Source organism: Balaenoptera ricei, chromosome 1, assembly GCF_028023285.1.
Source record: "Balaenoptera ricei isolate mBalRic1 chromosome 1, mBalRic1.hap2, whole genome shotgun sequence".
Classification (NCBI taxonomy): domain Eukaryota; kingdom Metazoa; phylum Chordata; class Mammalia; order Artiodactyla; family Balaenopteridae; genus Balaenoptera; species Balaenoptera ricei.
Window position 1 is genome coordinate 141854668 of NC_082639.1, and position 27771 is coordinate 141882438.

Consider the following 27771-nt stretch of genomic DNA (forward strand, 5'->3'; position numbering starts at 1 on the left):
AAAAGTTCATTTCCACCAGTTTTAGTTTGATGATTGTGCAACATCAACCTAGCTGACAATCTTTTCCTCTGCAAAACACATGAAATCCATCTTTGAAGGCACAATCCTCTAGGAATGATCTCTACCACTCCAAGTCAGCCCAGAATCAAGATGACCTGCCCAGGCCTTCTCACCCGGAGAGAAACATTGGCTCTTCTTACCCTGATTATCACAGGGTGGAATCTTCCCTAATTTCCTGTCCTTTGGATCTAGGATACTGAGTCAGAAGTGAAGGAAATATCATCTTACACACTTGTTATCTCAAGATACAATAGAACATATACACCTCAGGTGGGTGGCATGAAAACCAGCAGCCCCAGAGCAGAAACTCATCTTTTGGGACATTGCAGTAAACTTCACAAAAGACAGGCTGGAGCTAAGAGAGTCACTTGGGTAGATGCTCTGGGGCAGGGTGCAGCACATTCCGCAGCCCTGAAATCCACCCCCCGCCCCCGCCAAGTAATACAGGAGGGCAGAGGATGGCAGTGAAGTTCTGGCTGTAACAGAGCTGCAACAAAGCAGGTAACAGTAATTGTTACTCCAGGCACTGTTGGCTTGCCAAAAAAAGCTAGCCTTGTATTATATTTTTAAAAGTCTGATAGCTGGAAAACTGGAACTCTATCCTGTTAAGAGTGGGACAAGTTTCAGAACAAGCCCAAGGCCTCTCCTCTCTGACCAGTGAGGCCTACAGCAATTTCCCTGTGTTGTCACGTGGAAGGTACAGGCAACCTTAGGGCTGCCTTTCCCTATTTCTCTCCTGCTCCCACATATCCCAGACTGAAGCAGGAATTTACAAAAGAACTGAGCTACTGGCTTGACAGAAGCTAAGACAGAGATATAGATAGCTTAAGTCCATTAATACATATGAAGAAACTTATGTCCAGAGAAACTTACCTAAAGATGACTGGTCATAACAGATGCTTGGAGCACAGAGATGGCCCCCAAATCCAGGTAGAACAAGTTAATGTAAGCAAGATGATGAAACCCCAAAATCATCAAGAATAAAAATGTAGACAAACCTGTCAGCTCAATATGGACTCCTGTGGAGGCATAGCCTGATAGTAACAATGACATCGGTAGCAAAAATGGAAGGGAGTGGGAGAGGTCAGAATGCAGTAGAGCTACACCTCAGGTGTGGCCACCAATGCAATTTACTCTTGAGTATATTTAATAATTTAATAGGTGAGTTATATTCAGCTACTCCTCTTAGGGGGGAAAAAAACAAACAGGGATGATGAATATCAAGCTCATCTATATCTGGTAGGAAATCCTAGAAAAGTAATTCCCAAAGTGCACTGGTTCTACAGCCATCCTATCTCTGCCCCCCCCCCCCAAAAAAACAACAAAACTATGCAGGACATAGGTTAAAAAAGACACTGTCAACATGAACAGGTAACGCGTCTGCTCCCACCATATTTAGGGTACTAAATGGCTGAGCATGTGGTGGACAAACGTTCAAGGATGAGAGGGCCTCACTCTTCTTGAGTCAAGGTCCCTAGAAGAGCTTCTTTGTTCTGGAGTGAGTACATGTTACTATTTTTTAAAGATTATAATTAAACCAGAAAGTTGGTCCCTAGTTTTCTCAAGTTATTCAGCACTGAGCTACAATTTTAGCAAAACACTTACTATACCTGCACATATTCATTTAGCAGTTTCATATTTATAAATGTGATAAATTACAGAGCTGATTGTTCATATATCTGCATTTTCAGGTCCCCCACAGGCAAAAGCTTATAAGTCAATCAACATCTAATTAACTGTTTTAACTTCTCAATAGACATTAATAATACAACTTTATAGTTATATTACACTTGATACTTTTCTCAAAGTGCTTTCATATACATTACCTCATAGTTATCAAAATGATACGGAACAATAAAGTTTTGTTGTTGTTGTTTTTTAAGAAAAAGGAATGTAGGACTAGGTTTTTTAAAATTTAAGTTGTTATTTCTTTATTACAAAGTGCAGATTGCTGTGTCGCTAAGGTCTGTCCAAAAGAATGACCCCATATAATTTTTTAAATTACTGAGTTCTACTGAATGCCTGTTTTGCTAGTGTTGCCATTACTCAACATTCAAGTCCCTTAAGGTCAGGGAGTGCCAGGAACGTGTGCTTTAGAAAGTGTGCAGCACTGTGCAGACTGATTGTCTACCTGAGCCACTTTTTTTTTTTTTTTGGCAGTGTCTCACAAGGCAACAGGAATGGTGGAAAGACCCCACAACGAGAAAGTGAATAAGACCCAACTCTAGCCTTGGCTCTGCCACTAATTAACTGCTCTGAGAATATGGGCCAGTAACTTAACCATCCTCTCTTCCAATTTCTTAAGCTGTAAAAAAAAAAAAAAAAAAGAGTTGGGGTATTGCTAGTGTTCACACAGTGCTGGGTGTCTGAAACACCCGGAGAGATTCTTGGAAAACACACTGGCTGAGACCCAACCCCACAGGGAATTCTTGATCTGGGGTGAGGCCGACACATCAGGTTTTTTGTTGTTTTTCTTTTTTTAAACCCCAGGAAATTTTGTTGCACATCCTTGGCTAAGACTCACTGGAATAAGCGTTAATAATAATAGTAGTAGTAGTTAACATTTATGGAGTACTCATTACATGCCAGGCACTCAAGCTAACTATCCTACACACATTATCTCATTTAATCCTTACAACAACCCTGAGGCAGTTACTATTATTATCCCTGTTTTCCAATGAGGAAACTAAGGCCCAGGAAGGTTAAGTGACTTGCCTTCTAGACTGGCTTTAGAGTCTGAACTCTTAATCACTATCTAAACTGTATCCTTGAAGCTCAAAATCTCCATGATTTTGTTAAATAAATATGGGTGGTGCCTTAGCAAAGTCAACATTAACTGGGCACTATTTTACTAGCTAACTTGCAACTGAATTGTAAGAAAATTCTAACTTAAACCCCATAATTCAGCTGAGAAAGGGTCTCCACTCTAAGAACCTCAATGTCATCTGAAGAAACACTGAATAAATTTCTCAGGGCCAATTTTTTTTTAAGGCTATATCTCTGAAAATCATGATGGAGAGCTGTAGGAAAATATATACCTTTTAATTTTACACAAAGCCTTTTAAGAAAATACTTCACGTAAAGCACAATCAAGATGTATTCTCAACACTGCATTTTAAGGTTGTAAATCTAAACTGGAATCATATTATCTGTGCATGAAAAGATTGAAGCTGTGGTAACCCCAAAGGTATACATACGTATAACCACTTTAGAAAGTTTTCAACACCTTGTAGAAGGGCTTTTGCTATCTGCTTTGTTTTCAAACTAGATAGAATTAAACTACATTTTTAGATTCTAAAAGCAGTTTTCTCTGTTTTGAATTCAAACTTTTAAATTTACTTATGGTTATTTAAAAAATCTGGTCCTTTTCAAGTAGATAATAGAAAAAACCTAAGTTACACTTTTATAGTAAGTTGACAGTGCCTCTTTAACCTGAACCCTGAGCCCTCAACTCCTGAAGTTACACAGTTAAAGCATCACGTGGCTGGGTGTGCTACAACAGTCAATGCTACTCTTGACAGTGATGAGAAAAAAATCCATTCTATTCATAAACGTACTGAGCACCTACTGCGGACGAGGCAGAGCCAGGTGCGGCCCCTGAGAAAGACCCAGCCCCCACCCTCAAAGACTGTTCTTCGATGAGAAAACCAGGAAGCTTAAATACACTCAGTAGTGTTCCTCCAAGGCTTATTTTCAGAGCTCTCAAGGAAAGATCCCTTGCTTTAAAAAAAAAAAAAAAAAAATCCCCTGAAAAACAATTAGAATCCCTCAAGTTGCATCCACAATGACAGGGATAAACTTAAAAAGCAGCATAACAATATTCCAAAGTTTTAGCTTTCCCTGCCCCACCCTTAAAAGGCTAATTGCTAAAACGATTTCAAGTTTACGGAAACATATGATGAAGGAGAGTGGCAAAGAAGAAGGTAGGAGGACTGCTGGTTTTTAAATCCAAGTTAAAGGGAGCTCTTCCAACCATTACAAGGAGATTAGCCAGATCACTAGTTGCCTGTGCTTCACCTGTAGGTAACAGACAGACAGGGGTCACCCCACCCCTGAAAGGAATGCCCGGCATTGTCTCCTCCCTTCTTATCCTTCTCTTGGCCTGGGACTCCTCTGGAACACCCACGGTAAGAATCAGTTCCTTTCTTTCTAATGAAAACTAAATTTCCTCCTTGGTCAAAGATGCCAAACTCTATCCAAAATGCTTTTTCTCCCTTAGTATTCTAGCCCAATTAGTATAATCTCAGCAGTTTTAAATTTCATTATCTGCTACTGAGCAAAGAAGAGAATGAAAAACTTGTATTCATATATAACAATACTGCACTGAAGAGCTTTCCAGAGAGGCTCTCAAAGGGATAACTATACAGTTATTTGCAAAACACCCTTGAGAACATGTATCATGACATTTAATAGATGAAGAGACAGGGCTATGGCCTGACAATGGATCGATGACAGAGCCAGGAAGAAAACTCACTGTTCATCAATGTTGAATTCCTATCTTCCTAAGTTAATATTCCTTTGGGAGGAAAAAAAATGTATTTTTTTTATATTGCGTTCTCCTTGGAGGCAGGAATGGAGGGGGCATAAAGTTTTAAAAAGAGGATGAAGTGGTCACTGGAATTAGACCTGATATCGAGAGTATTAATAATATCTAACCAATTAGACTTGGTTCTAAATTAAGAAGCGATCCTAATTAACTTCCATAACAATAACTGAATAGGGTAGGAAAAGGAATCATTAGGTTTCTGGGATCTAATTGGTGTCCCCCGAAAATGACCTGCTCCTTCAACTATGCATTCTTAAAATAGAGGTGAAATGATAAAATAAATATCAAAGAATATTCCCAATATGATCTTTACAAACAAGCACAACAATTGGCAGGGGGAGTATGTGAGAGTAGAAAAGCATGTGAGAATAATTTAGGGTGATTCATGTGAAATCGTACAGAGTGAGACAATGCTTCTCCGTATTCTCTACCTAGACTGGGTCTAAGGTGATAAGGGAGGGAGGGGAAACTGCCATTAGGACCAAGCCAGCTTCTCCTCTCAGTCACAGACCTCTGGGCTGACCACTGGGTTTCAAGAAGACACCCTTCCCCTGGCATTTTAGTTGATAAAGAAACACATAGCTGCTCAAGTCCTATGCCAGTATGTCAGTATGCAGGGGCACTGTAACAGAAAAGGATTCCCCTGTGAGACCTGTACATGACCATTGTTTTCAATAATGTTCAGTGTTGGTTAATGCCCTGAATGCTGCCAGGAATAAAGGAAGACAGCCTGCCCAGCAAGGGGCAGAAGAGAATCACCAAAGAGACTCCTATGCCTATGGTTTACAAGATAGGCACCAACAAGCAAAAAGCCAATCCTGACCCATTAGGAAACAATACACTAGCCTGGGAGAAGTGGCTTCTGCTAAGTAATATAAGATTTTAGGAGAAGGTTTCAATCTCCCTAAATATACTTCCTAGCATTCTTTATCTCCTGTACCAATTAATACACCAATGGCAAACAGGACAGGAGCATACTGACAGGGCCACATTTCCCAGTTTTGCATCTAGCCATCTGATCTGCAGTTCTTACTGCAGCAGTGACCTGTGGAAGCGAGGCTAACAGCAGCTTCCAACAGCCTTGAACAAAACTTCTCTTGGCACATTCCCAGCTTTCTTCTGTCCCACCCAGTAAGTTAGACGAGTTACAGCACAATCACCATTAGTACCTACTGGGGCCCCAAGTCAATTCCCTTCCGTGTGGTGCAGAATGAGCGCCACAGCCAACGCGCTGTCTGGGCACAGTCCCTGCGGTCCTGCTGGAGCAGCCCTAACCAGCTCACATCACTCCAGGTAAGAACAGGCTGGATTTGGTTCTTCATGGCATGACATATGCATGTTCCCTGATGTTCCAGCGCAGCTTCCAATCCGGTCCACAACTGCCCTGCCCCCATCTATTTTCCCTCTCCTATGGGTTTTGCTTTTTGTTATTTTTGAGATGAACCTGTAAACGTGAGAACTCAGAGATCTGAGGTACTTCACAGAAACACACTCAAGTATCAGTCTTCCATTTTTTGAAACGAGAACACAGGAAAACAAGTCCCTTTTCCTTTCCCCTCAGAAATGTGTGCATCTTTCCACCCGGCTAACGGTGGCTACCTCTGCACCACATCACTGATTTCCTGTACACATGACAGTAAGTTGTTAAGGACAGGGTTTGCCCCGGGCACACCAGCAGCTGCCGAAGACACCTGCAGCTCCTGCAGGCTGAGTTCCAGTTTGCTCACAGCCTCGCGGAAGGCAAATTTGTTGCGAGTTTGGGGGATGCAGTCCACATAGCCTGAGCAGTAGTCGAGCAGCTGGTGTCCAGTGTCCACCAGCTGGCTGTTGGGCACAGGTTCCGTGATTGCACTGGACAGTAGGTCAGCACATTCCAGCAGGGCCTCCTTACTGATTTTGTCAGCTGAGATTTTCTCAGCCACCTGCCTGGTTTTTCTCAGAGCCACTTTAGTACCTGCTGTGCCATTGGCCATTTTCGCTGGCGAGATGGAAGATGTGGGCAGAGGCACTTGAGGTGGGGGCATTACAGGCCTCCCAGCTTTCCCACTGATGGGCACTGCCCCTGGAGCCGCCTTCTTCCCTCCCTCCTGTGTCTCTGACGTGGGCTCTTCCGTGGAGTCTGAGCACACGGCCGGATGCTGCAGTAGTCTCACCCCTGGCGGCGGGGGTGGGGCACACTTTGGTTTTACCCGGCGGGGTCGGTCCTTGTCTCCGGAGGAAGTGACCTGATGCTCAGATAAGAGCTTGAACTTATTCCCCTGAGAGTCTGTGCCAATGAGCTGCACGTCAGCTGGAGTGTGCTTCAGAGTGGGTGAGATAAGGACTGGCACTTTGTGGTTGTGAGTGGTTGGGAGGACGGCCGCAGCCTTGGCTGGGGCAGCCCAGCCTGTCTGCTCGCCATCCTCTGGGACTCCAGCCATGCCAAGTCGTGCCCCACCATTCCTCTCTCTGCTCTTGGGGGCAGCTGCCACTCCAGCCACCCCCAGTCCTGGAGAGTCCTTCTCTGTAATGGCTGGATCCCCAGAGGGGGTTCTGAGAGGAAGAGCGGTGGCTCCTCTGGGCAAAAGTTTGGCTTTTGGTCTCTCCCTGGTCGGAGCGGCACCTTCCTCTGATTTTTTGGGAAGCATGTCATTGGCCCTATCCACATTCTCTTCTGGCTGAGAAGAGGTGGACACTGTCCTTTCCAGCTGGAGTTTGGACCTCTGGCAGTTCCTGGGAAGGGTCATTGCCATCCTATCCTGCTCTGGAAGCCCTGAGGACATGGAAGATGTAGAGTTTGACCTTGGAAAAGGCTTGGAAGTGTCATCACTGGCTGTGGGTTTACCTGCTCGTAAGCCCAGCGTCTTTTTGATTAAGCGTGGTGTGAAGAAGCCTGTGATGCCAGACCACCCACCCCCAGCAGCGCCACTGCCCCCACCCCCGCCACTGTCGTCATTACAGAGGTTCCTCTGTGCAAAGCTACCCCCATAGCACTTGGGTGGCACCAGATTCGCCTCTTGCTGGGCAGCAGTGAAAGAGAACCCATCAGCATGCTGTAGAGAAGCAATAGATGAGAAGTTACCCGTGAGTTCATATTTCTTGTGGGGCTGATTCTCCATTTCTCGGAAGGAGCTGCTGCGTTTGGGGGGTGTGGGAGCATTTCTCTTTTTCATGAAGGAACTGAAGAAGCCTCCCTTCCTATCTCTGGTGAAGCATGTCTCTTTGGCATCTTCCAAGAGGCTGCTGGGGGACTTGTCTCTTTGCTTTCGAGGCAGTGCTGGGGACCCACTGGGGGCCTGTGCACTTCTAATGAACCCTGATAAAAAACGGCCAATCAGTAATGTGAAAAATAAGAAGTGACTCATTTGAGTTACTAAGGCTGAACTGTAAGAGTGCTGTTGGCATCTATTAAATGTCAAGCGTTAGCAGGACTCAGAGGAAACTAATAAATACATTATCATTTCACGCTATTGTTCCAAATGCAATATGGGATATAAATGGAAAGAAACAATCAGCTGGTTTTTACCTCGGCATTCACCTTTTCTCTAGAAACTACAGCACAACCTGGCTTCATCTATCAGACTCAATGAAGAACTTTTTGCCAGAACTGTAAAGACAGTAACTATTTGGGGATCAGGAGTTTAGGAGATGGAGTGGGAGGCAGAGCTGTATGCTGGACGGACAGACCAGGACTACTCACACTGGCAATGCAGAGCCGAGGGCTAGAGTGGCAAATGAAACAGATGCCAGCCACACTTTCCTCAGGGAAGATGGGCAGGAAAGTGGAAATAAAAGCATCATACCCCACGGCTCTTTAAACAAGGCAGTTTGACTCTACCTGCCTAGGGACTCATTCATACCTGGTGCTGAACTGGAAGCAGAATTTTCTGTGGCATCTTGTGGCCCTTCAATATTCTCCTTGTTCTCCCCCTGTTTCTTCAGCGTCCGGGTCTTAGAAGGAAGTATAGGTAATCGGGGCAGATATGGAACAACAGATGAGGAGGAGGCAGCTCTCCCAAGCTCCTCGGCTACCTCTGTGAGGAGGGCAAGGGGAATGATAAAAAGAACAATTTCATGACCAAAAAATGGGAGTTTCTCTTTTCAGAAAGGCATACAACTGAGAAGAACTGAAGAATGGAGTATAAAATATGTAAGTGGAATCACAGACTATGTACTCTTTGTGTCTGGCTTCTTTTGCTCAGCATTCTATCTGTAGATTCATCCCTGTTACTGCATGAGGCAGGGGTTTTTCTTGTTGCTGTGCACTGTTCAAATGCATGAATACACCAAAATTCATCCATTCTCTTCTTGATAAATATTTAAGTTGTTTCTAGTTTTTGGCTACTATGAATATACTGCTAGGGACATCCTATTGTACTATGTGTCCTTGGCTTCACAGTGGTATGCACGTCTGCTGGGTACAGGAGCAGGTAGGTCACAGGGAGCACATAAATTCAGCTTTGTTGGGTCTTGCCAAACCTCCCCAAACTGGCTGGACCAATCTACATCCCCACTAACTTGTATGAAAGTTCTGGTTACCATGCATGCTTGCCAAAGTTTGATGTTAGTTTTTTTTTGTTTGATTTTAATTTTAGCCATTCTGGGATAGATGTGTAGTGGCCATCTCACTGTTTTATTTTGTACTTCTCTGATGATGGGTGATTTTGTGTGCTCATTGGTCATTTGGATATCCATGTTTACTAAGCGCTTGTTCAGAGGTTGAACAAAGCAAACAGATGTTTGCACATATTTTTATTTTCAGGTTGCACCTTGCATAAAAAGGAAGGTAGATAAAATCCATTCCATTTCATGCCAGTGAAGCAAATGAGGCTCCTGAAAATGTGTTCACCCCATTAGTAAGCCTCAGCTGATTGAAAGCGGTCATGGGTTTTGTGGCTTTTACTAATAAGGCAGACATACTTTGCTATTCATTCCTGAACAAAAATGAAGTATGGATCAATTAAATTGTGAATTTTTGTAATTAATTTACACCTTTTTTTGGTAATTATTTTTCAAAACTGACCCCCCACAAGCGTGGGTACATGGCACATAACCCAAGCCGTGCCAATGAGATTCCTTTCCTACAGAGCAGCTGCGAGACAGACATGAGGATGCTGACAACTGTGTTTTGTGCCACCTGGAGGATTTGGAGGATGAGATTAACGTAGAAACAAACGTAAAGAGATACTGCGTGGGAGAAGGTGTGGGAAGGAAGGAAAGAGAAGAGGGAAGGAGACCTGAAGCTATTTGAGTCCACGGCTTCAAGTGACCCTGAGGTTAGCGCCATCCCTGCTTTTCCATGGTTTGGTTATGAGGCAATAAATCCTCCTCTTGTTGCTTAAGAAAAGTTTGAGCTAAGTTTCTTTCACTTACAACTAATATACATCCTTTTAAGGTAAGAACTGTGTCTTATCTCTATGTTTTCAGACCTAGTATAGTGCTTACGACAGATTAAATACTTAATAAAATGTGGGTTAAATAATGTTAAATTTTTTGCTTAGCAATTTTTAATTGAAATTAGCTTTGAAAATTGATATGGTTGCTTTTCTAAAAGGCTATAACATTTTCAAGAGAAGCAGAAGTATTTAGCTAAGGATTCAACAGAAGTTAAATGTTTACACAGAAGCAACCAATTCTTTGACCAATATTTATGATTTCTACCACTTTGACTGCATAGGATATAAAGCGACAGAGGAAAGAAGAGTGCTGTGATAGGCAGCTGCTCAATCTGGCCCAAAGGGCGAGCTGTGCCCTCCCCAAGCTGCAGAAGTTCCATACATCAAAGGACGAGGATGGAAATACTTTTCATTAAACTTTGGTGTTGTACTTCTTCCTTTCTTCTTACCTAGACATGATAAATCACTAAGGGAAGCAGACAAAAATCAACTTAGCTGATTTCCTCTTCTAACATTCTTAACTTGAACTTAAACAGTTAAGTTCTCTGTTCAATTATGCAGGAAAAGAAAAATTTTAAAAATATGTATACAATTCTGGAACTACACCAAAATGTCTAACAGGCAAGTATAACTAAGAATTGTTTGTTTTTAGCTCTCTAAGAATAGTCTCCCTCTCTTTATAACAAGTAAGTTTATTGTTTCACTTTTGCAGATAATTTTAAAGAGACATTAAACACAGAAGTAGAAAACTTCCTGTATGTGTCCATATACTTGTTTGTTTGTTAGATAAGAAAAAGATTCTCACTATTCATAGCTTAACATTCTCATTCTAAACTTTCTATGTCAATATATTTAAGAATATCATTTTAACTACTCAATTACATGGACATAATAATTAGCACACTAAATATTTAAATTGTTCTTAATTTTTCAATATTATAAACTACACTCTGATGTAACATCCTTACAGCTAAATCTTTGTTCATACTCTTAATTATTTCCTTAAGATCTATTTCCAGAAATGGAATTTCTGGATATTGCTTTTATGACTTGGTTCTGCCTTTATAGGTGTGGTTTAGAGAGTTGAAATATTTTTCATTCTCATTTTTTCCTCTTCTCTTTCCTGCATCGTGTTAATGCTTAACCACTGAACTTAAACTTATTCTCTTCCTGAAAAGACTGAACTAATTTCTAATTAATATGAGCTAGAGACACAAAGATATACCTTAAAATAGAAAAAAAAAGCAAAACAAGAATAATAAAGGCCAAGAATTAATTCAATATCTTGAAATAGAGTCCCAAATTATAAGAATCTATCATTTTTGAAATGATAGCATCCCCAGCACTTAGAACTAGCCACCACCGATAGTAAATCACCAGATTCTCACCTTCAGAAATGCTGGAGTCATGGAACATGGTTTCAAAAGCTTGATGTGTTTCAGCAAAAGAGGGCCTGTCAGCAGGGCTCCACTTCCAGCCTATGTAACAAAAGAACAGTATTAAAAGCTTCTTGCAGGAATTAAATATCCAGGGGCACCCTGATGGTGAGTTCCATGCATTAGGACACATGCTTGTTAAAGCAGAGTTACAGCAAGTTCGCAATGATAGTGAGGCAGCCGTTTCTCAGTTCCAGACTCAGAGGTGTGATGAACCCACTTCCTAGGGCCAGTCCTTCTATGTAGCCTCAGCTCCTATTCCCTCTACTATAGGGATGCAGAAGGGTGGGGAGATGGTTTAGAAAATGACAAGTTTTCTTCCACTGGAAAAATGAAAAGTAGTAAAGCCTGTCTTTAAACTCACTCTTATAAATAATCAGTTGTACACATTTGGAAACATAACAGTATATCAGAAAGGCGGAGCTTGGAATTCACATTTGACAAAGACAGGGCAGTAGGCAACACCAATGCTCAATGGGAAAATAACAAGACATATTCAAACACACTGCAGTTTAATTCACTACTCACCTTCCTACTTTCTCATCTTTAAGAAGTCAGATGATTTTGTTTATTCATCACAGAAGTCAATTTCATGCATTCTCCATAGTCTTTAACAATCATTTTGTGTAGCTGAAAGCAGCCCTCCCCTACCTAATCTCCAAACCCAATTTCTTATTATCCTATTATATATGCAAATGTGTGTGGAAAATTGGGTGAATATTTGGGCCACAGACAATGGCTCTTCGGATTCCAATAAGACTCACTGGTAGAGCATACGATATCCCAATTGGCTGATCAATGACCAACTCTATGTCATGAGGCTGGACACAATCTTACAACATTGAGAGGAAAAATGTTTTCAATTTTGTTAATCATCCTGAATTGCTCACTTTAACCTTCAAAATTAAAATATGCAAAAATACTCACATGCTCTCATAAGTTCATACACCTTAGGGGGACATCCTTCAGGCTGTTCCATTCGATACCCTTTTTCCAGTAGATCATAGACCTGAGACAGGTCAATACCTGGATATGGTGACATTCCATATGTAGCAATTTCCCACAGGAGCACCCCAAAAGCTGCAAAAGGGATGAACAAAAAAGAGCTTTATATTTCTTCTGATTTATTATTTATTTTATACCATTAGGTAACTTCTCTTTCAAATTGTGGGTAACATTCACACTATTGCAACATTAGTATACTCTTATAATTCTTACAACATGACTTGTTCTTCGAAGATATCTTCCACAGGAACACTTCACTGAAGGAACACTTCACTTTAAAGACAGTTTTCTTTAAATTTCCCAATTTTTATTTGGATTTCCTTTACTTCAATGAGGGAAAATAAACTATGACCATACAAGAAGTCTGGGGCATAAGCAAACTAGTCTAAGAGCAATTTATGATCTATTTAATGAATTTCACAATTTTTAAGTCAGCTAATACTAGAGGAATAATATAAAAATAGACTCATTTAAAATCAGATAAAATTCGCATGTGAAAAAAGAGTTTGCTTGATTTTCTCAGAGGTTATTCCTGAGTTTGAGATTTCTGGTAAAATATGACCTAGAATCCTCAACTATTTCTACTGGCCTACAATCCAAACTTCTAGACTTGTTCTGTCCCCTGAGTCTCTACTAAATCGTATTTCTTTTCAGGGCAGTAGAAACAAGATCAGTTACAAGGACAAATTCTAGATGAAACTTCATCATGCCTTCCTTGAAAAGAGGTTGCTACTCTGTGTCACACTGCTCTAGAAACAAGCAATAAAGCCTAATGTGGAAAACAGGGAGCTTCACAGAGAGGATCATTAGAACTTCAGTGCAATATAATACCTAGACTGTGAGTGCTCTGAAGGCAGGGACGTTTTTTACTTTTTTCTTTACAACTTCTTTCTACGGTAAGTGCCTCGCAGATAGTAATGCCTGGCAGATAGTAAATATTTAATAAATGCCTGCTGAATGACTGAAAAAGGACGGGTGTAAAGGCAAAGGATACGGATCATATAAAAGAGAACCTCTAAAGAATTAAGCATTTACTTAAAAAGAAAATGACAAAACACAGAAAAACGTCCCTTCCAACCTTACCCCAGACGTCAGATTTAATTGAGAAGGTATTGTAGGCAAGACTCTCTGGTGCTGTCCATTTAATAGGAAATTTGGCTCCAGCATGAGCAGTATAGGTGTCTCCAGTCATCAATCTACTTAAGCCAAAGTCAGCCACTTTTACCACATGGTTTTCTCCCACCAAGCAGTTACGAGCTGCAAGATCTCTGTGGGAAAGAGAAGCCAAATGTGATTCCAATCAGATGGTTCTGGAAAATGGTCATGAATGCTCTATTATCGGTTCTTTGTGCTACAAGCAGAGTTGATAAGTAACTGTTGACAGATATGGTATTTTATGAAAATCGCTGACATGGTAGAAAGCCACTAATTATACATCACTTGTAGAGTACTCATCAAGAGGCGGTTATGTGATGCCACAATAAAGCAGGCTTCAGAAAACGGGTTCCTATTTGTAAGTACAGTGGGATAGGTTTCAGAGGTGAGTAACAGATGCTCTTCTACAAGGTTTCAAGTTCTTTACTAAGACAAAAAGCTATTTTTAAACTTAAGCCACTAGATGGAGCAAAAAGATCTTGGATATAGTCTTGGGCAAAATAAACAGCTTTCTGTTCTGAGAACAGCAAAAGCCCTGCATTAATACTTGAATCAGAATACACAGTAGGTTTATAGGAAATGACATTACAATGGTCCCTGTGAAAGAGAAAATTATTTTCCTGAGTTATCTGAAAATTTCTGGGAAGGTTCTCATATTCTTTCCTTTATTTGCATGTCAGGCAAGGCAGCTTCATGGTTAATCATAGGCGATAATCAGGTTTTACACACCTATGGATGAAATTCTTCTTCTCTAAATACTCCATTGCAGAAGAGATCTGAGTGGCCATGTAAAGCAGTACAACTGCAGTCACCTCTTCTCGGTTGCATTCTCGGAGATAATCAAGCAAGTTCCCATAAGGCATGTATTCAGTCACAATGTAAAATGGTGGCTCCAAAGTACATACACCTGATAGTTCAAATAGAGCTTGCTTTATTAGTATATATTCAAACACTCCAAACCACTTTGGCAAGAATAATGGACAATTTTTAAAGTCTAGTTCAGCAGTAATCTTTTCCTTTCTTGCCATGTCATTCTCTGAAAATAATGCAGCAAAGTTAAGAAGCTGGCTGATAGGAAGTCTCTACTTCCATTGATATCACACTCTGGAAATTCACATGCATTTTGAGTATGTGCCTGTTTGAGCAAAAGCAGAGTTACTTGTATTAATTCCATAAGGGGTCAGGACTACCGATACTTCTAGAGTTCTGTACATGCCCACAATTCCCATCCTCAACTGCATGCTAACAATGTTTATCTAAAAGTAACAGCAATTGTGCATATGTTGAAGGCTATGTGAGCCCAGACTGTAATAATGCTTTTTAAAAAGATTATAACTGTTTCCATAGTTAAGGATTTCACTAATATATGGCAGACTCCTTGTAAAAAACCAAAAGAAACTACTTCCTTTGGGATAGTTTGGTGCAATGAACACGCGAAGAAACTGGCCCTATTTTTTAAAAGGCAATGGTTTCAGTCAAAGGTTTCTCTGTGATCTGAAGAGGTGAGAAGCCTATCTATCACAGCACAGCACTTTCTGCTTATAAAGGTAAACTGATGGGTGGTCACAATTTTTAATCTTACTCCTTTGCTTAATGCCTCTTTATGACTATGATAAAAGAAGGACTTTAATCATAGTCCTTTGCTTAATGCTTCTTTACTTTGCAAAAAAATTTGGGACAGTTTTTGGTTTACTATCATTTTGAATGATTCTGAACTTTGGTCTGGGGCAATAACCATAAGCTGGGCGGTTTTATACATTGCAATCAAACCAGGTCACTGTTTGTTGGGTAATTTTTAAACACAGAGACTGCTGATTAAAACAACAACCATTTATTGAAATAGATTTGTACTAGGAGCTTCCACCATGGTGATTCAAAAGGAGGATTTAGAGATAACAGGGGACTGGGGGACAAGTATCTTTGAAGAAACCTATGGTTCAGGCAAGCGTCCTCACCTAATAGTTGTACCAGATTAGGATGCTTGATTTCCTTCATCACTGCAGCTTCTTTTAGGAATTCCTCCACCTCCATAGTATCTTCCTGGAAAGGGGGGAAGAAAAGAAAGAAAAAGAGGAAAGGGACAAGCCCCCATCTTAATCATTTGAGTCAACTCACAATCCTAAAACTTCAGCTTTAAAAGGTGGTATCTTTTGAATATTTTAGCACTTACTTCAAGAAATTTTATCACAAAATAATATGCTCTATACAAGTCCAATTGAGAAAGAAAAATGTCTCCCTGAATTTATTCAATATTTGAAACTGGAGTAAAATTTAGTAGGGTGAGTAAAATTCAGCAATCATGTCCTATCACAACTGAAACACAAAAGACTTGGATAGATAACTCAGTTCTCTGCTAGTTTACTTCCCTAGATACCTCAAGCCTCTGAAAGAGGAGACAGAACAGTTAGCTGTTTACACATTTGTCTTCCTGACAAATTCCTTAAGGAGCAATGCATATCTGCAAGGCTGTACATATTGTTTCACACTCAGAACAAGCACTTAATAAGTGCTTGTAAAAGAACTGACTACTACTCATAGGTGAAGAGCAGTCCTTTTGAGTGACATGCCAGAGCTACTGAGGCATATGAGAAAATCTTCAGAGAATGGAATGAGTGACAAAACTTGTAATTCGATACCAGGATGCTTAAAGGAGAAAGAGGGTGGCATCAGGAAAAAGATTTCTGTGAATATGAAGATCAAGAAAAAGTGATCTAATCTCATGGAGATGGGAAGAGCAAGCAGCAGGGAGATAAAGGACAGAACAAGAAAAGAGAGTGCCCATGATTCTCCAACAATGCATGAAGAATTCTGTCCAGCAGGGCTTGTTCTGAGGAAGGAAAGCAGCTTGCTTTGCTTTTACAAGTAATAATTTGCTTCTAACCTCCCACCAAGATCTATATCAACAGCCTCCAGAGACAAACCTTCCCCCCATGTGGATTTCACTGCATCTCAGTGAATAATCTGCCCCTGCATTGTCAGCAACGGCACCAGGGTTAATCATCACAATTTGCTGATGTGCTTGGCACCAGTGGGTGGAAAGCATTCCAAAGTTAAAGAAGGGCAAGCTGATATTTCCAAGTGATTCAGCACAAAAGAAAAAGATGCCTGAAAACTGTAATTCTCAGCAACCCACCTTCAATGTTTTCACAGCAACCGTAAGGCTATATTTCTTCCAGACGCCAACGTAAACCTCTCCATACTGACCACCCCCAAGTTTGTGCTTCATGGTAATATCTGTTCGTTCCATTTCCCATTTGTCATGGATAGGGGACACACCGTAGACTGTAGGCTTATTACACTTGGGTGCTGGGTAGTGTAGTGTTGTTACCAGTCCATCAGCCACCGTGGAGTGATGGTGAACAAGCTCGGCCAAGGTGCTAAAGCGGCTCTCAGCAGTTACATACACCTGGTGAGGAGAGTGGAGAAAAGCTAAACCAACCTAAAAGAGGTCATTATCTCACTAGTCTTAAGATATGAAAATAAGCAGCACTATTCACAATAGCCAAGACATGGAAACAACCTAAATGTCCATTGACAGATGAATGGATAAAGAAAATGTGGTACCTATATACAATGGAATACTATTTGGCCATAAAAAAGAACGAAATAATGCCATTTCCAGCAACATGGATGTGACTAGAGATTATCATACTAAATGAAGTCAGAAAGAGAAAGACAAATACCATATGATATCACTTATATGTGGAATCTAAAATATGACATAAATGAACTTATCTCTGAAACAGAAACAGAATCATGGACATAGAGAACAGACTGGTGGTTGCCAAGTGGAGGGGGTTGGGGGAGGGATGGAGTGGGAGGTTGAGGTTAGCAGATGTAAGATTTATATATAGAATGGATAAACAACAAGGTCCTATTGTATAGCACAGAGAACTATATTCAATATCTTATGATAAAACATAATGGAAAAGAATATAAAAACAGAATGTCGATATATGTATAACTGAATCACTTTGCTGTACAGCAGAAATTAACACAACATTGTATACCAATTATACTTCAGTTTAAAAAATATTGATTAAAAAATATGAAAATAAGGAATTATCTTATTGAGGTAAATGGAAGAATTAAACCATGATGGCAGGGGGAAACAGAACTTCAGTTTAATCTCATTTAAACCACTCTTCCTATGGTTCCTAAAGTAGCTCTAGTCTTGAGGGGGATAAGCTTCCAAAATCTCTCTCTGGATCATCAAGACCACTGGTCTTCAAATATTTTTATGCAAAAAGACTACGGAACCCAAATATATAAGATAAAGGAAGAGAAACGCTGATTAAAGTAGGTAAGAGGGGATTGGCTTCCTGTAAAAGTTTATGAAATACCACCTCAGAATCTTGCACAGAACATAATTTGAAAAACACTGACTTCAGTTTTTTTGGTAAGGAGAGAGTACTCAAATATCTTATAATTTTTATTTCATTAAGATGTGCTTTTGAGTGTCTAGGCCATTTTACAAAAAGCCACAATTTTATTTCAGAGAGTTGTTAACAAAATTGTAGTTAATTTGTGATAAGCAGTAAGAAGTATAAAGTAAGATAGCAGTCTTTGGGCCTTATCTCCCAAGGGAGCTTGCTTATTTTTTAAAAAAGAAATTTCTAGTGTATACAGAAGAGTATACAATTAATAAATGGAGAATTGATGATTTCTATAAAGTGAACTCACCCATGTAAACATCTCCCACATGGAGAATTACAATATTACCAGCACCTAGAAGCCTCCCTCGTGCCCTCCCAGCTATTTACCCCTGCAAAGGTAACCACTCTGCTGACTTCTAACACCTTAGATTAGCTTTGCCTGCTTGTGAACTATACCTATACAAATGGAATCACACAATAAGTACTGTTTTGTGCCTGCTTTCTTTCACTCAACTTTTTTTTTGTGATATAATTCATATATCACACCATAAAATTCATGATTTCAAGTGTACAATACAGTGGTTTTCAATATATTCACTGGTTGTCCAACCACTACCACCATCTAATTCCCGAACATTTTCATCACCCTACAGAAAAACCCCATACCCATTAGAGTCATTCCCACTCCCCTCATCCCCATCCCCTGGCAATCACTAACCCCTTCCGCTCAGCTTTATGTGTATGAGAGTCATCTATGACAGGGGTCAGCAAACTTTTCTAGAGGACCAGATAGTAGATATTTTAGGCTTGTGGCCACAGCGTCTCTGTCATTACTCAAATCTGCCGTAATATTGAGAAAGCAGCCGTAGACAATACATAAACAAATGGGTGTATCTGTATTCCAATAAAATTTTATTTACAAAAGTAGGCAGCTGGTGGGTCACAGTTTTTCCTGAGAGTGTGTGTACCAGTACTATGTTAATTTTGCTGTTGTATGAGATTCCGTTTTACGGATATACCACAATGTATTAATTCATTCTACTGTGGTTAGACAGTTGGGTGTTTCTAGTTTCTGACTACTATAAATAATGCTGCTGTGAATATTCTTGTACATGTCTTCTGTACACAAATGCACTCATTTCTATTGGGTATACAACCAGAAGTAGATCTGTTGAGTCTCTCTTATATCATCACTCATCTGATTCTATTTGGTTTCATCAAGAAAAAATATGTCTGTAAGGTGATGCAAAAGAGAAAGAAAATTAAAAATTTACTATCTCCTACTTTTTACCAGCCATTATGTTTTATGGAAATTATCTCACTGAATCCTCACAAGAATCCAATAATATGGGATGGGAAACTGAGGCTTAAGTAAGGTCACAACGTTAATAAATGATGGAGTTACCCAGCAAACCAGATCTGCTTGCTTTAAAGCCTGTGTGCTTTTCCCCTACTATGCATATCACAAAGAGAGAAAGAGTGGAAGAAACAATTCAATCTAAATTTACTGTTCAACAGAAGAATTGACATAAGCCTATACTTTACCATTTATAAAGTAAAACAGTCCCATTCTAATATGGCCATTTCTATATGGTTGGTCTTTCTAACATATAAACTGCTAAATGACTGATTGAACTATTTATAGTAACATACATTAATGATCAACATCAGTCTCAGAAGCCTCAATTCTTATTCGGTAAACTTTCTGGTAGAGATTATTATCATTTTCATAGATACAAGGTTTAATTTATAAATTCTACATAATGTGTTGGATGCATATATGCACACCTGTATACTGATGATGATGAGAACAGTTAGCTTATACAGCTGTTCTCTTCATTCTTCACCTTCAAATCTAGCTCATCATTAAACTATTAACATAACACTGCTTTTAATTTCCATTACCATATTCTTTTGAAAAGAGTAAGCTCTCTCTCACATGCCAAATAGCTCAAACTCACGTCAGTGATTAGTTTATTTCATGTCAGACATAAAAACTATACTCTTTGGTCGTTCTGAGTATTGTTTCTAAAGAGCAGCCAGTCCACACCTAGAGGTGGCTGCCAGCCAGTCTTACCTTGCCATCTGTGGTGGTATTGATCCTGTAGTGATACACACGCCCCTCATATCTGAGCGAGATTGACAGCTGCCCAGGGCTGCTCTCACTTTCTCGCACCAGGAAGCTGCCATTGATTAGACTGCTGAGTAGGTACTCTGCTGCACTGCGAGACACAGGTCCATGGTACCAGGAGTGTTTTTCCAGGCTGTTCACTGGGGTGATGTAGTTGCTTGGCACCCAGCCTTGGCCATTCTTAGAGCGAACTTCACTCCACTCACCATTCTGGTTGTAACCAAGGACTCGTAGCTTTTCACCTGGCCAGGAGGTCGTCACAGAATGAAAGAAAAGATGTTAAGACTATCTCAAATGGAAGCAGTCTACTGTCAAACTTAAAACTCACTGAAAAATGAATCAAGAACTTTTAAGCCAACAAAATTTTTAAAAATAATGAAAAGTTGGCTGTCATCATAGCCTGATTGATATCTTTAGCTCATAGCTTAAACAAAAGCAGCATAGTTAAGAGATGGTTTTCTGACACTACCTACAGAGTTTTAAAGGTTTTTAACCAGAAACTCCATGTATGCAACTAAGGTAGCATACAAAGATAAAAAGGTTACTCAAATGTCTGGAAAATGACATAGTCTCACTCTTCAAAAAAATGAAATTAATTTTTTCCTCAAAACAGTCTGTCAGGGAATGTATCTTATATATGGTTCAGTGTTAACCACAATCAAGGACTAGGGATAAGACATGTAAAATACAAAGTTACTTCTAAATTTCAGTTGGCACAAAGGCTACAAAAACCATCAATGTAAAAAAACAAAGAACAAAACAAAAAAGAACTGACCACAGAGCTTTCAGCAACATTTTCAGAAAGAAAAGTACTTGGAGGTGGAGGTGGGCAGTGAGGACTCCCGAAGCACAATCTTTTCCAGGGCTCAAGTTTTAAAACAGTTAGAATTTCCCAATTTCCCTCCCATTCCCCATGATGAATTAATCACCCCTATCTGCTCCTCTCAAATTAGTGTGTGGCAAAGGGAAGCTGAGTCTGAAGTTGGAACCCAAGACACAAGTTACTCGGAGTTATCTTTGCTATCAACTTCAATGTCCTTGATTTCTCTAATAAAGCTGTGAACATCAACTTTAGACTCCCCAAACATACACCCTGTCCCTGTACTTGCAGCACAGGCAAAACACGGAAGGTGAAAGAGGTATCATTAGTGATAAATGATAACTTAAAGAATCCTTATAAGGCCTTAGGCTCCCATATCTGAGAGATGCAAGCCTTCCTATAGAGTTCACATTGACTTCACAGTGTCAGAAAACAAAAGAAAGCCAGAGCAATCAAAAGCACATGGCTCAGCAGTTATCAGGCAAAGGCTGTTGAGGAAAAACTCAAAATTACTATTCTGGCAGCCATCTAACTTTTTTCAGCAGTCTACAGAAATGTTTACCATAGGATAACTTTCTATTAGCCCCTACCACCTCACCCAAGACCCTAGGATGTGAGACATTCAATGAGAAAAAACATGAGTTTATGCATGTGCACACGCACACACACACATACAAAAAATATATATACGTATAGGTATATAGTAGTGTACGTGCATGTGGTGGTGGAAATGCATGTGTACTGATAAATACTCCACAACCATATCTGCAGGGAAAAAAAATCTTACTGCTGCCAGAAAAGCTAAATAAGACTTGTCAGTCTGTAGCTTTTCTCCACTACTCTAAGAGAATGAGAATTAAAGACTAAGTTCTTTACCAAGTATATTACTGTTGCTTCCTTACAAAGAACTGATAATGACATGTCATCATAATCAGGATACAGTCAAACTCCCTAGGTTTTTGGTTGTTTGTTTTTCCCTTTTTGGCAGTTAGGAGGAGAATTTTCCACTCTGGAAGTTTTGAATACCATGGAAATTGACAATGGATATAAACATTGGCCCTATTGCCAGAGGAATCCTGGGAGAACTTTGTTTTTGTTTGTTTGTTTGTTTGTTTATGGCTCTGTTGGGTCTTCGTTTCTGTGCGAGGGCTTTCTCTAGTTGCGGCAAGTGGGGGCCACTCTTCATCGCGGTGCGCGGGCCTCTCATTATCGCGGCCTCTCTTGTTGCGGAGCACAGGCTCCAGACGCGCAGGCTCAGTAACTGTGGCTCACGGGCCTAGTTGCTCCGCGGCATGTGGGATCTTCCCAGACCAGGGCTCGAACCCGTGTCCCCTGCATTGGCAGGCAGATTCTCAACCACTGCGCCACCAGGGACGCCCCAAGAACTTTGTTTTTTAATTCAAGCAAAATATCATCTTTGAAGAAGGAACTAAAATAAGTATTGCTATTTTATTTTTTAAATATTTTCTTGTCTTTTAAAATAATAAATTAGCTTTAGCATGACACTGTTTTATATTAATAAGAACCTGGATAAAAACCTGGCATTTCGAAGGTTTTAAAAGAAATCACTGTTGGTCATAAGAAAACGGGAATCCCACTTCTTGGGCTGCACACTAGTAGTTGCCATTACTGGTAACAGATGAATCAACAGGCTTTCTTTATCAATGTTTCCTTGGTGACTGACTGAGCTATCTTGGAAAATAACTGACATGAAAATTATATCTAGGAAAGAATGTTCTGAGTCTTCACTTCACCAACTTCTCCACTGAAGCATCTTAAGGTAAAAGAGTGTGTTGTAGCCCAAAGAGACTACCTACCACACAGTATATAATGCTTTTGAAGTCCTTTGTTTTATCCTAAACCTCTGTGTAAAATTTTCCTCCCATCATAAAACACAGCCCCCCACACATGTACAAATACCATCACCAACCTACCGCCCCCAAAACTACCCAAAATCTTTAAGTAAATTGATGTTAGGAGATAATAATGCACTTTACTTTTCCTGTACTTTTGAAACCTCCTTGCACATGTACACATACAATCATGCCCACTCTGGGACATACCTACACCCCAGTTTGAGAAACTCAGTTTTAAGGATTTCTGCTTTTGAAGAATCTGGCTGGATTTTAAAAATTGATGTATATAAAAATTTTATTTAACGGTAACATTCCTTGAGTGGAGACCTGTCTTCTTAATTTGGTATATGCGCTCCCATTTAATACCTCATTCTGAACCCTTACAAATAAAAAGAATATGTTTGACAAATAATCATTTAAGTTACATTTTCATTTAGCTAAAAATTATCCTGAATCTTATTTTTTCCCAGTAGGAAGCTTTCATAAATGCAAAAGACAAGAAAAGCTTAAGCAGATTAGCAATCCAACTCACGTACACAATGAGAATGTCCTATACTATTTCTTTCTCAAAAAAGTTTCACGTTTTCTGTCCTTGTTCAAAAAACCAATAATGGTTGGTTTTACCTGGACATGTTCTCGATGTTCCCTTTGATAAGAATTTACTACTGAAAATAAACTACTACTCTGTTGAGAGTGTTAGTACAATAGAAACCCTTCCTACTAGTCCTTTCACTAACGCATATAAACACAAATGAGAGATAAGTTGTCTAGGCCAGTGCTACTCAAAGCAGGTCCACAACAAGATGCTTGTGCCAGAATGTGAATCACTGGATTACTTTCTTCCTGCTGAAAGTCTTGTTCCAAAAAAGGAAAATGTCAGCTGAACTAAATAATAAATAGTGTACTTAGCAATGTAGTTGTTTTACATTTTGAGCGAAAGTTCTTAATCTCAGTGCAGACTGGTAACGAATGGTTCTCAAATAGGCAGTCAGTCCACGAACGACACTTAGAGTAGCACTGGGATCTGGCAACATGACATCTTAGCCACAGTTCAGTGAGAAGAGGTGTATGGTAAACCTTACCTTTGTGGCAGGTGAATGCTGGCATATTATGTATAGTACAGAATTCTGAGAATGAGTAAAGTTTATGTATATATCGTGTGGTGTTTTTTCTAAAGTACTTCGTCTCATTTTAGCCTTAATAAAAATCCTATAAAGTAGATAAAGTGGCATTATCCCCTACAAAGGTTTAAAAAAAAAGAATGAACCAAAGGTATCTGGGCCCAAATTGCCTAGCTAATTTTAGTCAGAGGCAGAATCTAGAATATACCCCTTTATTTCTTAACCACTAATAAAAACTGAAAAGTGAGAGGATGTTACATAGAAGCTCACCTTTAGTAATACTCAGTGTGTTATCACCACTTGCTACGAAATCATAAAGTGCAACAAAGAGATTAGGGTCACTCTCAGTGGCTCCAAGCAAGTTCTCCTTGGAGCTCCACCTGATGGCTTCATTCAGGGCCTGGGGTTCAACATCACAACCATAGGGGCGGTGCAAGGCTTCTGAAAGACATAAAGAGAAAGGAGTTCACAGTAAGTCCAAGAGATGGAAATTCATTTGAATTCAGTACATACACAATATTTTAGCTGCTGGCATTATACTGATGGCTCCAGGGTGGAACAAAACTGTACACATAGTTGTGGAGTCATGAAGAATGAGCAAAACAGCACCATCTCCTAAGCAGGAGAGAAGTCTACTTGTTGAAACTACAACAAGATAGAGAAAAGAACACAAAACGAGCATTTAGCTGTTATATGCCTTAACCAAAATCAGAACTAAATGAATAGGAAAGGCACAGTTTCCTCAAAATAAAAAAAGAAATCTCAAAAAGAAATGGCAGTTCATTTTATAATACACACGAGATATTTTGTCTAGGTGACGGTGGTTTTAAGAAGGAATAGTTATGTTTTATAAGTCCTCCCAAAGTACCTTTCTCCCCTTACTCTCTCCATATAAAACAAATTGTGGAAAAGATAATAGAGATTTTAAGAAATATGTACAGACTGTATTAATCCAGACCTTCCATTTACATATAGAAAATTACAGAAAGTGCTTTTAGAAAAAAATCCTAAAATTATCTATTAAATAACAGAAAAATATTTTGGTTTAATACAAAATATTTTTGGCATCCCAAAATACCTTTGTGTTACCATGCACTGTCTATAACATAACAGCTTTCAATTGTTAATTGTTTTAATGAAAAAAAAATTTTTACCCTATTTTCTTTTCCTAAGTGGTACATTTTTATAAAATAACTAACTTAGGGCTCTAGAAAATACTGCCAGCAGTGGACATGATTTATTGAGTTTCTATCATGTGTACTGGTTGAAGCCTTGTAAGACCTGGTTTCTTCCTCAAGGCATTGTGGTTCTTAGATTTAGTTATACTACACAAACAGGTGACCCCTATACCATCTTAGTTAAAGATCACCTGCTTCTCACAGTTCAGGATGATTATACAAAAAATACACTCATCTTTCAGTAGCAATGTTCTTAATCACTAAAAACTGGTTTTTGTGGCAATCTGCCACTATCCAGCTGCCTCTGTCATAAAACAACACTTTTCTAGTATGTCTCTCTCTCCCTCTCCTTCCACTCATTTTTAATTTAAACTTGGTTTTATCATACATGAAGAAAAACCCTTGAATCCGTGATTTTCTTTCTTTTCCAATCCATTCCCTCCTCTCCTTCTGTACTGCCAATGTCTTAGTTCAGATTCCCATCATCTCTCACCTGGACTACTGCCTCCAGTCTTGTCTCCCTCAAATCCATCCTCCACACAGCTGGCAAAGTGATCTATTTAAAACAAAAATTTGACCATGTCACTCTTCTTAAGATTCTTTAATAGTTCACCATCAAGCTAAAATCTCTTTAACATGGCCTACAAGGTCTCTTATTATCAGATCTCTACCTATTCCTCCAGCTTCACCTCTCCCCCATTCCACACCTCAAATTTTACATCTGAACATACACCATGATGCTTCCTACCTTTTTGCCTTTGTTCACATAGTCCTATCTACCTAGAATGTGCACTCATTCCACCCTTTTTTTTGACTGGCTGGCTTCTACTCATTTTATTGATATAACACTCAACTCCAATATAACCTCCCCGTGGAAGCCTCACATGCTCCTCCTCCCTGTGCTCACAAAAGCATTACCCTTGCTGCAGTAACACCTCCTATCTTTATCCTCAATTTATGTTCATTTCCCCAACTTCACAATGTGCTCCTTGGCATAAGAACTGTATCTTTTTTCTAGCAAGAGTCACATAATATGTGTTCAGTAACTGTTGACTGAATGAATAACCAAATTACACAAAAATATAAGTGATAGGAAACAGTGAGATGTCTTTTAAACTTCAAATAGCATTAACCAATGTTTTTAAAATGGCTTCATAACTGTCTGTATCAGATAGACAGAAATTCCTCTTATAGGTTGGATGTTCTTCTAACAGTTTATTTCACTTCTTCACATTCCTTCCTCCTCTTAAAAAGAATATATTTTTTAAATTTCACAGCTAATTAAATTGTTTTACATTAAGAATGTTAACAACAAACCTGATGATTGTCAAACAGTTCAAGTATATTTCCTTCTTTTTAGATAAAAGAAAGTCCCCCTTGTTTGACATTACAAGAAGAACAAAAATCAAGGGTAACAAGAACTTCTGTACTACCAAGTCAGAAACAGTAATCAAGTAGACACTGAAGCCAACTCTTAAATCCTATCAGGCCAGAAACAACAAATACTGTATGTATATTTATACCTTACTTTGTGAAACCCAGTATATTAAAAATCTAAGATTTACAAAACTAATGATTTTAGTGAACATCTACTATACAGTAGGCACCATGCTAGGCCTCAGAATATAAAGATTAAAAATCACTAATAACATTATTTGGACTTACTATAAAAAACTAGCATCCATTCTTTCCCCCAAATGTGCTGCTCTCACAGAATTTTCCACCTCAGTTAATGGCAAGTCCATCTTTTCAGTTCCTCAGGCCAAAAACCTTGGAAGTTTGAGTACAAACTGTAAGATAAATAAGCTCTGGGGATCTAGTGTATAACATAGTAATTATAGCTAATAATACTGTATTATAAATTTTAAAATTGCTAAGAGACTAGATTGAAATTGTTCTTAACACAAAAAAGAAATGGTAATTATGTGACGTGATGCAGGTATTAGCTAATGCTATGATGGTAATCATCTTGCATTATCAAAGTGTACCAAATCAACACTTATGTATTATTATACCTTAAACTTATACAATGTTATATGTCAATTATATCAATAAAGGTGAGGAAAGAAAAACAAAAAACCTTGGAATCATTCATGACTCCTTTTTTGCTCTCCAATACAACATCCAATCCATCAGGAAATCCTATTGGCACTGCCTCCAAGAATATATCTGGAATCTATCCATTTCTCACCGCCTCCACTACTACTGCCCTGTCACCACCATCATCTCTCAGCTAGATTATTTCACTAGACTTCTAACTGATCTCCATGCTTCTTATCCTAGCTCTCTACTGTCTATTCTCAACACACCAACCAGCTTTTAAAGCATAAGTCAGATTGCTTTACTCCTCTGCTCGAAACTCTTTGATGGCTCCTTATCTTGGAATAAAAGCTAGTCCTTACAAGGGGCCTGCAAGGCCCTTTGCAACTTACCTTGCCCAATTCATCTTCCTACTATTCCTCTCCCATTTTACCTCATTCTGACTACTGGCATCCCTGCTGTTGCCTGAACAAGACAGGCACACTCCTACCTCAGGACCTTTGTACTGGCTTTTCCATCCGCCTAAAACATTCTTCCCCAAGACATCCACATGACACTTCACTCAAATGTTACCCTCTTGGTACGGCATTCTCTGACCATCCTATTTTAAAATGCATCTACTCCTGACAACACTTCCACATCCCCCACGCCTCCTTTCCGAATGTATTTCTC

At 39.5% G+C, this 27771-nt stretch overlaps 1 protein-coding gene and 1 long non-coding RNA gene across 6 annotated transcripts in view; one reads left to right on the forward strand and one right to left on the reverse strand.

The window, feature by feature from the left end:
* Positions 1–1378: 1378 nt before the first annotated feature.
* ABL2 (ABL proto-oncogene 2, non-receptor tyrosine kinase) overlaps positions 1379–27771 on the reverse strand; it is a 114988-nt gene continuing 88595 nt past the window's right edge. Inside the window, exons 2-13 of one of the 5 annotated variants that reach the window (XM_059937344.1) lie at positions 25553–25615; positions 24152–24322; positions 20031–20326; positions 16711–16983; positions 15533–15617; positions 14307–14484; positions 13506–13690; positions 12345–12497; positions 11370–11459; positions 8446–8619; positions 7668–7901; positions 1379–7358 (exon numbers count right to left, since the gene is read on the reverse strand). In XM_059937344.1, coding sequence (XP_059793327.1) covers positions 6202–7358; positions 7668–7901; positions 8446–8619; positions 11370–11459; positions 12345–12497; positions 13506–13690; positions 14307–14484; positions 15533–15617; positions 16711–16983; positions 20031–20326; positions 24152–24322; positions 25553–25615 — 3059 coding nt within the window. In that variant the 3' untranslated portion in view covers positions 1379–6201. Of the gene's footprint in view, positions 7902–8445; positions 8620–11369; positions 11460–12344; positions 12498–13505; positions 13691–14306; positions 14485–15532; positions 15618–16710; positions 16984–20030; positions 20327–24151; positions 24323–25552; positions 25616–26724; positions 26817–27771 lie in introns of those variants that run through there. The other 4 variants (XM_059937334.1, XM_059937347.1, XM_059937315.1 and 1 more) reach the window with 4 other exon arrangements.
* Positions 4164–10455, forward strand: LOC132373727 (uncharacterized). Its single transcript, XR_009505480.1, has 4 exons — positions 4164–4187; positions 8691–8735; positions 9673–9861; positions 10263–10455. It is a non-coding gene; the product is annotated as an uncharacterized LOC132373727 (long non-coding RNA).